This window comes from Barbus barbus (assembly GCF_936440315.1).
Source record: "Barbus barbus genome assembly, chromosome: 28".
Taxonomy (NCBI): Eukaryota; Metazoa; Chordata; class Actinopteri; order Cypriniformes; family Cyprinidae; genus Barbus; species Barbus barbus.
In genome coordinates this window covers 8,154,381-8,168,599 of record NC_136756.1, presented here as the reverse complement: position 1 = coordinate 8,168,599, position 14,219 = coordinate 8,154,381, and the positions used below count along the sequence as shown (strand labels likewise).

The window sequence follows — 14,219 nt, the reverse complement described above, 5'->3', positions numbered from 1 at the left end:
ATTCCGAGTATGGGTCACCATACTTGGTAGTATGTCACTTCACTTCACTTCACTTCACTTCACTTCACTTCAAAACAACAGTCAAACAGAAAAGCAAGGTTTTTCCCCCCATAAAGTCAAGTATATATCTCTGCAGCCCGGAGATCTCCAAGTGGGAGGACTTATGCCGCAAGTAGGTTGGGTTTGGTGTAGGGCATATTAACAAGGCCCAGCCCATTTGCAGCCGGCTCCGACCTTCATTTATACCAGGGGTGGGGAATGCTGATCCTGGAGGGCCACTCTCCTACAGAGTTTAGCTCCAACCCTGAAAAACCCTGGAAAAAACTGCATCCTGAAGACCTTGATTAGCTGCTTCAGGTGTGTTTGATTAGGGTTGGAGCTAAACTCTGCAGGGATCTCCAGGATCAACGCTCCCCACTCCTGCTTTATACCTATCTCCATAAAGTGGCTCTTTAAGAGACGCTGTTGTAACTCCCTCCAGCAGGTGGCGCTGAGCGCAGAAGCGCAGATAGAGAGTCACGCGCAGAATGAGACGCTGCTTCTCTTTCAAACGGCCGCGCCGCGGTTTGTTTTGACACGCTGGGTCAGGTGGGTTATCAGTCTCTAGAGTGGAAACCACGACAACAGCACTAACAAACAGGTAACAAGCGTATAACACATGAAAGAAAAAGACTAAATCAGCTTTAAACCGCTTGCTGTTGTCAGCTTAGACAGCACCAGATTCATTATTGTTGTCGCAGATGCGCACGCGCATTGGTTAACTATATACACGCTTTTGTTTTTGTTTTTTGGCTTGTATTTGTATTTCAGCGTGAGTTAAGTCTTCAGCAATCAGGATCCAAACAGTAAGTGAGAATTGTTTTCTTGTCAACAGAGACGGATCTTCTAATGTTTCGTACTTTAAGTGATTTACAGTAGATTTATTACAATAAAAGACTCCCAGGTGTAACCAGAGGCTAAAGTGGACTAATTCTATTTTAATTCTACATGATAATTGTTCACTGTCTCTCTGTTTGTGTTACTGTACATGCAAAACAATTGTGTTAATAATCTCTTCTATGATTGGCAAAATCAATACACATTAGCAGACCTTTAAAAAGAGTATTTATTATGCAAATAATACATATTTAAATAATATACTTTTGTGCAAACTGAATGCAATGTTTTTGGACACTTAAATGCATGTTATTTATTTACCATTAAAAGAAAATGTATTGTAGTTTATATTTAAATACAGTTAGTTAGTTACTTAAGAGTGCTTTTTGAGCCACTTAAGTACATCTTTATATGCAATTTAATAATTACTATTGTTTTCGAAATATGGGTAAATTGTACTGCTGAACTAAAATATACTTTAATGTCATTTCTATTGAAATTTGTGTGTCATGTATTTGAATATGTGTAATTACACATAATTTTGCATTTGCCATTATAAGTAAATGTATTAACTTGAAATTTAATATTGCATAATGCTAGAGTAAAACTTATAATTAAGTACATTACATATGCTTTAGTATATTAGTCAGCATATCAAAAAAAGCATGACAAAAGATCATTAAAACGTAATTTAAAATGTACTGAAAGTTACACATTTTTAATTTGACATTATTACAAAACGTACTTTGCATTTCCATGCCTTTTTCCAGCACACAATGGTCATAGTTCATGGGTTGTCATTTGTGGGAACTTACAGCTTTTAGATACAACAGCAGCAGATCTTGCATTTTTCCATGCAGGATCTGTCTTAGGCTGCATGATGCTGGAACCAGCGCAGATCCGTCGGAGGGGCACTCAGGATTTTGAAGGTTACTATGATCACGTGTGTGCGGCTCAGGGATCAGCTCCTGTCCGTGCGGTGAAAGCCAGCCTGAGTCGGGGGATGTTAGAGTTTAACCCTGATCACATCAGTCTGACGGACTGGACGCCCATCCTGTCAGCCCTGGCCATCAACAAACACCTCCAGCATGTTGCTATCAAGAGCTGCCACCTCACCAGCACTGGAGCTCAAAGTTAGTAAACAGACAAGCGCACAGCATCTGTTTTATTTAATATAGTGCACAAAAAGCATCTGTTGGAAATGCATTATACTGTACATGTGTTATGTAATGTACAGCATGCCATCTAGAACGTTTAATTAAAGTAATTGAAATTTAATGGCAAAGAAACATATTGTGTAGCCATGTTTTAGCTGAGGAAGCTGTCCTGGTTCATCAAAACTCATCAGTGCGGTGAATCTTATTATGATGGAGTGTCTTTATCTTCTCAGGTTCTTACAGATCTCATAGTAAGAAGAAGACCCCTGTGGTTCATTCCAAGAATATGACTTTTCAGTTGTGCAAGGCTGTGCAAAAGTGCTTGTGTGAGTCAAGCAGCCTAAAGACCCTTCAGCTGCACGGGTTGCCCCTGAGAGAGAGGGACCTCACGGCTCTCACAAAGGTGGAGTGTAATATTTAGCTTCTCTCTTTGATATGGATTATTTGTGATCCTGGAGCACAAAACCAGTCATAAGTAGCACGGGTATATTTATAGCAATAGCCAAAAATACATTGTATGGGTCAAAATGAAAATGATCGATTTTTCTTTTATGCCAAAAATCATTAGGATATTAAGTAAAGATTATGTTTCATGAAGATATTTTGTAAATTTCCTGCCGTAAATATATTAAAAATAAATTTTTGATTAGTAATATGCATTGCTAATAACTGCTTTTGGACAACTTTAAAGGCGATTTTCTCAATATTTAATATTTTTTGCACCCTCAGATTCCAGATTTTCAAATAGTTGTATCTCAGCCAAATATTGTCCTATCCTAACAAACCATACATCAATGGAAAACTTATTTATTCAGGTTTCAGATGATGTATAAATATCAATTTCCAAAAAACTGACTCTTATGACTGGATTTTTGGTCCAGGGTCACATTATAATGTGTGAATGTTTGTATGTATGGATAGATATATGTATTTCTTTTTTTAATTAATTTCTTTTTTGTAATTTTTAATTTGTTTTAAGATCTGTTTAAATTATGTATTTGTTTATTTTAGTTTTTATTTCTGATGGTTTTTTTTTGTATTTTATTTTTGCATTTATTTTATTTCATACATTGTTTTATTTTAATATATATAATATTTTATTTTATATTAATGCCTCATTCATTTTTGCTTTAGTGTTTTATTTTTTGTATTTATTTATTAATTTTTATTTTTTATTGATTTATTTGTTTAAATTTGTTTTATTTTCCATTTGCTTCATTTATATTTCATTTAAAAATGAAATTTTTAACATTTTTATTGTACAGTTTTTATATATTTAAATCTTTTTATGTATTGTCTGAGAACTTTTTCAATTAACACTGTAATTTCCCTTTAGGGTTTAGCTAAGAGTGTGTCATTGGATCATCTGTCTTTAGCACACTGTCCAATCGCAGATCAAGGTTTGGAAGGTGAGTTAAAATCATCAGACAGATTATGACATTGATCATTCATTCATTTATGTCATTCATTATCTGTCAGAATCTTAATTGAGTTTTTGTACATGTGCTTGTGTTAAATTATTGTATGTATGAGTTATTAATGCAAAAACGTTTTCTTTTTGTTAAATGGTTCTGTCATTCAGTCATCTGTCAGAGTGTGAAATATTCCTCAACGATTAAGACAGTGGATTTCACTTCCTGTAATATCACCTGGCAGGGAGCGGAGCATATGGCGAACATCATAAAGGTACAAGTGAACATTTGTTAACATGATTGATTCCTGGAAATCTACATAAATAAATTCTCCAAAAGAATTACCTGTGGAAAAACAGCGATCTGCTTTAAGTGTCATGATACAAAGTTAGAACCGCCTCAGATTCATGAGGCTCATCTGTTGTTTAGCACCAGGCAATGAGACGGCATGGCACGGCGTGGGTGGAGACTTTGCGCTACAGGAAAGCAGAGTTTGAAGCAATGAGCGGACTGCGCAGAATCACTCTCAACGACAACATCCTGATCGGAGACCGAGGAGTGATGGCACTCTCCCGCGAGCTTACAGAGGACCTTTGGGTCAAAGGTTTGACAAGTCACTCTTCAACACACACACACACACATACATATACTGTATATCAGAAGTACGTAGACACTCACATTCCCGTGTTATTTTGCCCTAGCGGTGGACCTGCAGCGTTGTGGGATCTCGAATGAAGGAGCTCAAATTCTACAGCAGATGCTTCAGTCCAATTCCACTCTGTGTGTGCTTGACATCAGGAGAAACCCGCTTGTCGGTAATTGAGTTTTTATTTTTTAAATGAGATTTAAATACTTGCCAAAACTGTTTTATTAGAAGAACAGTAAAAATAGTTTTAATTTAAATTTAAAAAATGTTAAATATCTATTTTCTATTTATATATATATATATCTATATATATCTATATATATATCACCCTTGGTAAATATGATCAAAGAAGGCTGTGAAAATTTATCTGCATTGTTAATTCTTTTGATCTTTTATTTAAAAAATTCACAAGAATGTAACCTTTCATTGGATAATAACAATTTAAAATGGGAGGAAATATCATTATGAAATGTTTTTCTCTAATACATATTGGCCACAATTACCGGCACCCTTTTATTCAATACTTTTTGAAACCTCTATTTGCCAGTTTAACAGCTCTAAATGTTCTCCTATAATGCCTGATGAGGTTAGAGAACACCTGACAGGAGATCAGAGACCATTCCTTCATCCAGAATCACTCCAGATCCTTTAGATTCACAGCTCCATGAAACATAAAAAATACAGCAGTATATTTAATTGTACACATGGGGTACTTTTAATCCCTGTGTTCACCAAACCCATCTTGAGTGTTTGCTGCTAAAAAGCTAATTTTTTTTGTTTCATCTGACCATAGAAGCCAGTCCCATTTGAAGTTCCAATCGTATCTGACAACTGAATATGCTGGAGATTGTTTTTGGATGAGCTAGGAGAGTTTTTCTTGAAACCCTCCCAAACAAAATGTGGTGATGTAGGGGCTGTTTGACAATTTTTGTTTTTAAAGGTTTTCTGACCCCGAGACTAAACTCTTTTCTGCAATTCTCCAGCTGTTGTCATTGAAGAGTCTTTGGCCACTCAAACTCTCCTTCTCACCGTCCATTAGGACGATATAGACACACGTCCTCTTCCAGGCAGATTCATAACATTTTATGTTGATTGGAAATTCTTAATTATTACCCTGATGGTGGAAATGGGAGGTTTCACTGCTCTAGCTCTTTTCTTAAAGCCACTTCACTAATTTGTGAAGCTCAATTATCTTTTACTGCACATCAGATATATATTCTTTGGTTTTTCTCATTGTGATGGATGATTAAGGGAATTTGGGCTTTGTTTTCCCTCCTATCAGGGCTCCAGACAAAAAAATCGAGTAAGGAGCCATTGGCTCCTATAAAAGAAAAACTTAGGCGCCAAATTATTTTTTTAGGTGCCACAGAATAAAAGTGGTTTATTTTATTATTATCATTTTATTTTCCCCCCCTATTTTAACATTTCAATCATTTTGTCATGTGTTTATGTCTTATCTTTTCTAGGCTTTATCAGCATTTTAATCCATCTTGTAGATGATCAGGTCGACCGGGGGACTAAGGTTCACTTAAAGTGTGAATTAAATGTCTTTTACAACTTGAAATATACAGTCACAAAGAATTGTTCGTTATACAGAATCTGTACCAATATCATGGACCATAAGCATCACTTGGCAACTGAGTGCAGTGCATCCTATAAATGTTGTCAGGTCTTTCACACATTCAGTCTGTTTTTCTTCATTAGTGAAATGCTATTTTATAGGAGGAGTTGAATCATGTACAACAGAATAAGTAAAAATATTAATATGCAACAGCGCATGAATATAGCAAAACGCTCCTCTTTATAGTTATTTTTCTAGCTGACTGATGAGTTTATGGACACTGAGTGGTTATTCTGAGGTAAATGTATTACAATGCAATGTTTACAAGCTTTATACATTTCCTCAGTTTAAACACAGCTTTTACATAAAACATTTCAGTAAGTTGTACTATAGGCTTTCTTATTGCCTACCTTTTGATCATGTTCATTTCATACTATAGTAGTAAATCGAAATATATAATGGGTTCACTTGCTGCTTTAACTGAGGAGCTAAAGAGATCGCGCCTGCGCATTGTGCGATACTCTCCGCTCGCGTGATCCGGACGCATACACGGACCGTGTGGACGCGGGGTACTGGTGTTTATATTACCGACAGTGTGCGCTTGTGGTCCGCATTAAAGAGCACCCAAACCGCATCATTTGAATTTCGTAGCATTTTAAAGCTGATACTTTGTTTATTAAAAAGTAAGACAGCACAAAGCTTTTTGCGATTACTGGATGGCAAGTGCGCTTCAAATAACAGGAAGTCCATGCATTAACAGAACACAGCATATAGAATAAGATCTCGATAAGAAGATCGACCGGACAAGTGTAAATGCATCTGGTTGTTGAAACTACATATGGTAATTTTACTCCTCCCATAATATTAAAATAATAGACGTGTGAGAGCGTTTTATAGGCTATATGGCATGTTATAGTCAGATATGACAGCGCAATGCAACAAGCATCACCGCGGATGAGTAGCGGAGTATTTCTTCAGCAAGCGACGCGCAAACTAAATGAACCTGAAAGTAAGCCGCAGACGCTCAACACACAATCTTCTTCATTAAAAGTAGTGAGACTAGCCTATCTTTCCAGTGCTGATGCCGCGCGCTCTCTTGATATTGAAATTAGCTGATAATTAATAAAATTATCCATTGCTTTCATTGACGTGAACTCCGTTATATTTGCATATGAAGCGGGAATTGAAGAACGGATTTATATCCGTTTTGCGAAGACACATTTATGTGGCCAAGTGTAAATGGGGAAACGTTTTAACAAATCATATAGATATCCGATCAGAGAAAATGCATGAAGTGACCAGGTGTAAACAGGCCCTTTCAGGTCTCTCTCACTGCGTTCAGCAGACTGTGTGCGGCAGAGACGAGGACTGTTTGAAACTCTTTTCCAGTAAAACTTTGATGCGCATCGTCTTATGTAAGTTTAATACGTGAACATAGCAGAAGATGTGAGCGCAAAACAATCGGGAAAAAAGTCCTTTCATGCAAATTATATATAGTCGCCAGTGGCGACCTCAGCAAAAACTTCACTCGCAAATTAATATTTTTGGTCGCAAATGCGACCATTTTAGTCGCAGTTTGGAGCCCTGTCCTATTTATATTTCTGTGAAACAGGAAGCCATGGCTGGATAATTTCATGTTCATAATCACCCTGGAGTGCTCAAAATTGTGAATATGAATGGGGATATACTTCAGAGATATTTTACTCATAAGAATTTCTAGGGGTGCCAATAATTGTGTCCAACGTGTGTTTGAGAAAAACATTTTTCATAATGAGATTTCCTCCCATTTTCAATTGGTTTAGTTCAATGAAAGGTTAATTTTAGTTTTTGTGAACTTTAAAAGGATTAATGATGTAGATTAATTTTTACAGGCTTTTTTGTTCACATTTATCAATGGTGTCAATAATTCTGTCCACCACTGTATAAATGGTAAAAAAAGGTTTGAAGCTCAAGAAACATTAAATATTGTTATTATCAATGTTGAAAACAGTTGGGCTATTATATCATTATTATATTTTTGTAGAAATCTTTTGTAACTTTATGAATCTTTTTACTATCATTTTATTTCACTTAAAGTCCATGTCTTTCAGAGAAATGTTACTGATTTCTTACAAACCTTTGAATGGTATTATACTTTTTTTTTATCATCTAATATTTTAGTCCATTTAAAAATACATTACATTACAGACAAAATGGGTTGTGAATGCGGTTTTATGTTGACATAATATTCTAATGAACAAAATGATAATGGTACCTGGTCAACACGTGCACTCTGATACAGCAAGGTAGACCTCCAAATCACATTGTTTTGTCATTTGTCTTTTAGATAATAATGTGGTGAAGGCTGTGCTCAAAAAAGTTCTCATGAACTCTAAAAGCCATGACTCACAGGTCAGACAACTTCTGCATGTTTAAATGTTTTAGATTATTGGATATTGGATACATGAACTCATTGTCGATGTGTTGTGTTTCAGTATCTGTGGCTTAAACCTTCTTCTCCCAAAAGCACTCTTGATCAATCACGGCAGTTAAGGAGGAAGAATGCAGGAAAAGCTACATATCGAATTGGTATGTGCATTAATCTGGCCAGGTCTTTTTTGTTCTGTAGGTTATTTTGGACCATTTAATGTCGTTCTCTGTAGGATCTCGCCGGTCGTCGTCTGTAAACACTGTGTGGAGGCCTCCTCAGCCTGGTTCTGTGGGGTACGTCCCATGGCGCACTGCTGCACGGGCTGGCTTACAAAGGTAAGCACAAAGATGTTAGCGATATCAATTGTAGGATAGATTTCAGACAGGTTGAACAGGAACTGTTCCAGATGTATGAGAAGCAATTCAATCCTTCTGCTTTTCCATTCAAGTCAATAAGATGCGTGAATGTGTCTCTCTTTGTCCATAAAGAGGTGCATCACAGGCTGATTGGCTGATAGACCAGAGTTTTCAAGTAAGGATGGTTTTATTGCTAAATTTCTTCATGTAAATTTTTATGTTGACTATTATACATTTAGTAAATTGACTTGCAAGTTGAGTTGCATTTTTTAAACTCTTTAGTTTTAATGTTAAGGTCCTTGCACACTGAGTCCGAAATTTTCGTATGCGTTTTGGCGTTTTTTTTTTCGTATTCGTCATCTTTTCCGATCAAAATGCTTGCTACGATGCGAAAACGCATTTAAGATTTAAAAAGATCGAAATCAATTTTTTTATTAATGAGGACGGAAGTTTTTCAGGTAGTGTGTAAACGTGATTGACACAATGTGAGGTCGTATTTATTTTTTTTTAACGTGCAAAAATTTCGGACGAGAATTTCAGACTGTGCAAAGACCTTTTGTGTGGAATATGTTGAGGATGTCATGATGGCTTTCTTCAGAACCCCACCTCTGTGCGGGTAACCGTTGAGACGGAGTCAGAGTCGGAGGAGGTGGATGGTGCAGATGTACCGGGTCCTCAGGAGAAAATCACAAGCTACCAGTTCAGACGACTACAGAGGGAGAATAATCGATTACAGGTGCCGCAGTAACAGCCTGTCCTATTGTTCTCTCTCGTGTGTTTACTGAATGAGGAAGCTTGTTAAGAGAGCTAGAAAAAAATAAAACAAATTTTCACTTTAGTTATGAGACTATTCAAGAGGTCACATGGATTCAGTAGAACAGTAAAGAAGATTAAATCCGTGGTGCTTGGTAATTCATAAAATGCAAGTCAATAGCTGCCGTCACTTTGAGGGTCAAAAAGCATATCAGGCGGCACAAAATTAATACCAGTGGTCCCTGATGATATATTGAGGTCTTATGAAACGAACCAATCAGTCTGTGCAAGAAAATGAACTTTATTTACAACATTATCAGCAGCTCAGTTCTCAGTTCAGTGACTGTTGGAGTAACTGGACCGCTGAATGAGTGGCAAAAACCAGCATCATAGGATCATGTACTTACTTTTGGCAAATTCTGATTTGGAGTGACTGTCAGGCATCTGAAAGTGAGATTTGATTGAGTAACTTGTAGATCTGTGCTGCTCGAGGCACAAACGGTTTCAGATGATTCAGTCTGATTTGGTGAACTGGTTCCTCCAGTTAATGATTAAAAATAATGATTCATTCGTGAACGAGACATTTTTGTGTTGCCTGATATGCTTTTTTTTTTTTTTTTTGACGGTAAGCACTGCCTTGCATTTTATGAATTACCAACGACCATGAGTTCAGCCAAAAATCTTCTTTACTGTTCTACTGAAGAAATATCATCTACATCTTGGATAGCCTCAATGAGTAAATTAACAGCAAATTTCACCAGTTGATTGGAAATGCACACCTCTTTGTTTTCTTAATGCTTAATACTTCATCTCTAGCTCTTCAATCACACTGCTGTAAACAAGTACACTAACTTAAAGAAACAAAAAACAAACCCAAAATAAAAAGATTGGTGGTAAATGACTGGGCCATCAAATGTTTTGAAAAATATATAAATGTTCATACAATAAATATTGCTATTGCTTATGTTTATTTCCTTCTGTTTAGATTATTATAGTTAAATATGTAATAATCATGTAATAACACTCTTTTCTATGATTACTTTCTAGTTTGAAAACTAGGACAGCAGGGAAATAAAAAATCTAATTCATGAAAAGTAGGAAAGATAAATTATATCATGACAAAACATTTATTTAGTTTTTATTGTGATTTATAACTAAAAAAATAGATAGTAAAGTTTGAAGACAAACTTTAAGTTGGCTTGAAAGAGCCTAGCCAGAAAGTTTGTAAAAGTTTTAAAAGCTTGAAGTTTGAAGTAGTTTGAAATACATAAAATAGTTTTAAAGATTAAAGTTTGAATGTTTAAAGGCAATACAGTCTATCAGAAAAGAACAGACAGAAAAACAGATGGCTGGGGTACTTGGGATGGCTTCTAGGTTGGTTGCTAGGGTGTTTCTAATTTACCTGGGGTAGTTGCTAGGGTGTTGCTATGCGGCTGCTAGGGTCCTTGGGGTGGTTGCTAAGGAGTTGCTATGCGGTTGCTAAGGTACCCGGGATGGTTGCTAGGGTCCTTGGGGTGGTTGCTAAGGAGTTGCTATGCGGTTGCTAGGGCACTTGGGGTGGTTGCTAGGGTGTTGCCATGCGGTTGCTAGGGTACTTGGGGTGGTTGCTAAGGTGTTGCTATGCAGTTGCTAAGGTACCCGGGTGGTTGCTAAGGTGTTTCTAGGCGTGTGCTATGGTACACGAGGTGGTTGCTAAGGTGTTGCTAAGCGGTTGCTATGGCACTCAGGGTGGTTGCTATGGTACTTGGGGTGGTTGCTAGGCGGTTGCTAGGAGGCTACTATGGTACCTGGGGTGGTTGCTAAGGTTTTGCTAGGTGGTTGCTAAGGTATCCGGGGTGGTTGCTAAGGGGTTGCTAGGGTGTTGTTAGGCGCTTGCTATGGTATCCGGTGTGGTTGCTAAGGTGTTACTATGCGGTTGCTAAGGTAATATTAGGGTGTTGCTAGGTGGTTGCTGTGGTACCCGGGTAGGTTGCTAAGGTGTTACCAGCATGATTAGCAAAGTTACCAGCATGTCTTTAGCATAATTAGCATGTTACTAACATGTTGTTAGCATGATTAGGAAGTTAATAGCATTATTCTAGCATGATTGGCAAGTTACTAGCATGATTCTAACATGATTAGCATGTTACTAGCAAGTTGCTAGCATGATTAGCAAGTTACTAGCATGTTGCTAGCATGTTTAGCAAGTTAATAACATGTTGTTAGCATGTTTCTAGCATTATTAGCAAGTTACCAGCATGTTGCTAGCATGATTAGCAAGTTACTAGCATGTTTCTAATTTTAATACAGCTAAAAACCAGCTAAGACCAGCCTGACCTGCTAAAAAGTAGCCAAAACCACTTTAAAACCAGCTTGGGAGACCAGCCAAAGCAGCCAATCAGTTTAGGCTGGTTTTATCAGTTTTTTTTCAGTAGGGAGTTGTTTAGCTTTGCTATAGCAATAAACAGTTTAAACACATTAAGTCTTATTGTATAAAAGTTTTCACCCCCTCAATGAAAGTCAATGGGATTTTAGGTGGTTTTGATAGTCTGGTTTACGAAAACCGTAAGCCGGATTAGTTAGAAAAGATATAGCATACCGAGTCAGACCAGTCTGAAGGTCTGACCTGAGTTTGGTGGTTGTAGCTTTAAAGGTCTAGGAGGAGATACATTTTAAAATTTGGTTGAAGTAGTAGTAGTTTATATAGGATTTCAGTAAATTGCCCAAAGTTGAAATAATATACATACAGTGGCACAAGATTTTGATATTTTTTAGTGTAATGTAATGACAATCCGATTTTTTTTAAAATGTTTATTATTTTTTTTAAGCGTGGCTTAAATGTATGAGATGTGAAATGGTTTGATGCCACTGTAAAAGGCCAATACAGCGCAGTTCCTCTCTTCACGCACAGGTGGAGCTGGAAGAGTGTCGTCTGAGGCTGGCAGAGGAGAGGAACAACAGGCTGAAAACCAACTCTCGCCTGGTGGAGGTACAAGCATCCCCAGTTATTCTGCTTGTAAAATGAAAATTAACATTCAGAAAGTAAAAGTTATGTGACTAAATTAATATGTCTCTTCCTGCAGCTGGAACTGGAGAATGAGCGGTTGCGCAGTCTGAATCGATCCCTGTCTGAAGCCCATCTCAGCGCCTCTGTTCTGGAGGATGAGCACGTGCTGGAAAGCATCGAATCCTCCTTCCAAAAATTCCACGCATTCCTAGACCTGCTGAAAGATGCTGGGTCTGCCTCATCTCTCATTTTACCACTATCTACTGAATGATTTATGCGTTACTGTTTATGCCTCTTTTCATCAAATGTCTTGATGCCATACTGTTTTTAAAATGTTGAATCTTCAAAATTTGATTGGGAATTTCTTGCTGCACGTTAGGCTTGGCCAGTTTGCGTCTATGGCTGGAATAGACCAATCAGACTTCGGGCTTCTTGGGCATCCTCAGCTCTCTTCAACAGAGAGGACACACGTCAGCCAAGAAAACCAGAGAAATGAGGAGAGGAGGGAGAGTTTAGCAGTGAGTAGAAATAAGAGAAACAAAAACATAAAAAAATTATTCAATAAAAATAAAGAAACATTTATTTGTTTGTTTTATGATTCATTAACTACTATTTAAAAGCTTGAAGTCAGTTAATATATTATATATTAATGTTTTTATTCAGCAAGGATGCAGTAAATTGTTTAAAAAGGTAACAGAAAAGACATTTATAATACAACAAAAGGTTTCTATTTCAAATAATCAAATAATCAAGTAACGTTTCTTGAGCAGCAAATCAGCATATTAGAATGATTTCTGAAGGATCATGTGACACTGGAGTAATGCTGCTAAAAATTCAGCTTTGATCACAGGAATAAATTATAGTTTACAATATACTAAAATAGAAAAGAGTTATTTTAAATTATAATATTTCACAATATTGCTGTTTTTAATTATTTTTTCATCAAATAACTGCAGCCTTAGTGAGCAGAAGAGACCTTTTTGGAAAACATTAATACAACTTTCAACCCTAAACTTTTAAATGGTAGTGTATTTATTTATTTATTTTTATTAATTTTTAATATTTACATTTATTAGTATTTAATTACAATATTATTCTTATTTCTCTAATCACCACACAGATGGCAGACATCCCTCAACCTGAATACAGGACTCATTCAGAACCTCTTGCTATCACTGAAGACTTTCCCCGGCCTCATTCCCAACAGGAAGTGCCTCTAAGTCCAGTCAGCTTGTGTCGTGCCTCCCCACCTTTACAGGAGCCGCTTGAGTTTGAGGCCCCTGAGAGGAGCCGAGAGTCCTCTTATTCTTCAAACCACCAGAGGGCCGGCGGAGGCTCTCGCTCAGTCAGTAGTGTCAGTCATCAGTCCAAAGCCTCAAAGTCCTCCAGAGTGAACGGATCCGTGTGCTCGGCTCTTGACTCGAGAGCATCTAGTCTGTCTCAGTTGGGTTCAGGCGGACAGAGTGCTTCAGGAAGCCAGAGAAGCACTGCTGGATTGGTTGGGTTTTAGAGCTCAATCAGCTGGAGAGATCTTGGTTCTCGTGTAATTTCCATGGCTGCTGTCATCTTTATCTCTCCAGTGTGTATTGAGAACCATGCTGAGAGAATCCTGTTATTATTTGTTTGTTTGAGAGGTTGATGTTCTATATGACATTTCAGGTACAAGATATTAATGCTGTTTAGTTTTATAGATTATGAAGTTTTATTTATGGTATGTTAGTAGTTCAGTGATACGAATGTTATTTAAGACTTGTTTTTTTTTATAGATTTGTGTGATTGCTAAATTGATTAATATTTGTGATCGATTAAAAACAGTGAAATCAAATTTGCCTTCTGCAAATTATTTGTTGTAATGATTTTTCTAGTCTTTGAATTTGGCAGGGTGCTATTTTATTCAAAAATACTATTCACCCTTTATAGTAGTAATAATAATAAATGATACTACTACTAATACTATTATAATAAATGATACTACTACTAATACTATTATAATAAATGATACTACTACTACTAATTATTATTACTATAAAGTGTGAATAGTATTTTTGAAATAAAGCCACTT

The 14,219-nt window shown here is 36.8% G+C and overlaps 1 protein-coding gene across 4 annotated transcripts; it reads left to right on the top strand.

The window, feature by feature from the left end:
- Positions 1-513: 513 nt before the first annotated feature.
- cep78 (centrosomal protein 78) lies at positions 514-13,979 on the top strand. 4 transcript variants are annotated; one of them, XR_013782197.1, is made up of 18 exons: positions 530-640; positions 811-845; positions 1,737-2,009; positions 2,267-2,436; positions 3,370-3,442; positions 3,616-3,719; positions 3,875-4,049; positions 4,147-4,260; positions 7,979-8,043; positions 8,127-8,220; positions 8,295-8,397; positions 8,551-8,593; positions 9,017-9,154; positions 12,062-12,139; positions 12,234-12,388; positions 12,537-12,675; positions 13,114-13,180; positions 13,278-13,979. XR_013782197.1 is itself a non-coding variant. In XM_079382323.1 (17 exons), exons 3-17 carry the CDS (start codon positions 1,754-1,756, stop codon positions 13,665-13,667), a joined length of 2,097 nt encoding a protein of 698 aa, XP_079238449.1. In that variant the 5' UTR covers positions 514-640; positions 811-845; positions 1,694-1,753; the 3' UTR covers positions 13,668-13,979. The 4 variants fall into 4 exon arrangements, 3 of the variants coding, with proteins under 3 accessions (XP_079238449.1, XP_079238448.1, XP_079238450.1); XM_079382323.1 differs by lacking the exon at positions 13,114-13,180 and having other exon boundaries at positions 514-640; positions 1,694-2,009; XM_079382322.1 differs by lacking the exon at positions 13,114-13,180.
- The last annotated feature ends 240 nt before the right edge of the window (positions 13,980-14,219 follow it).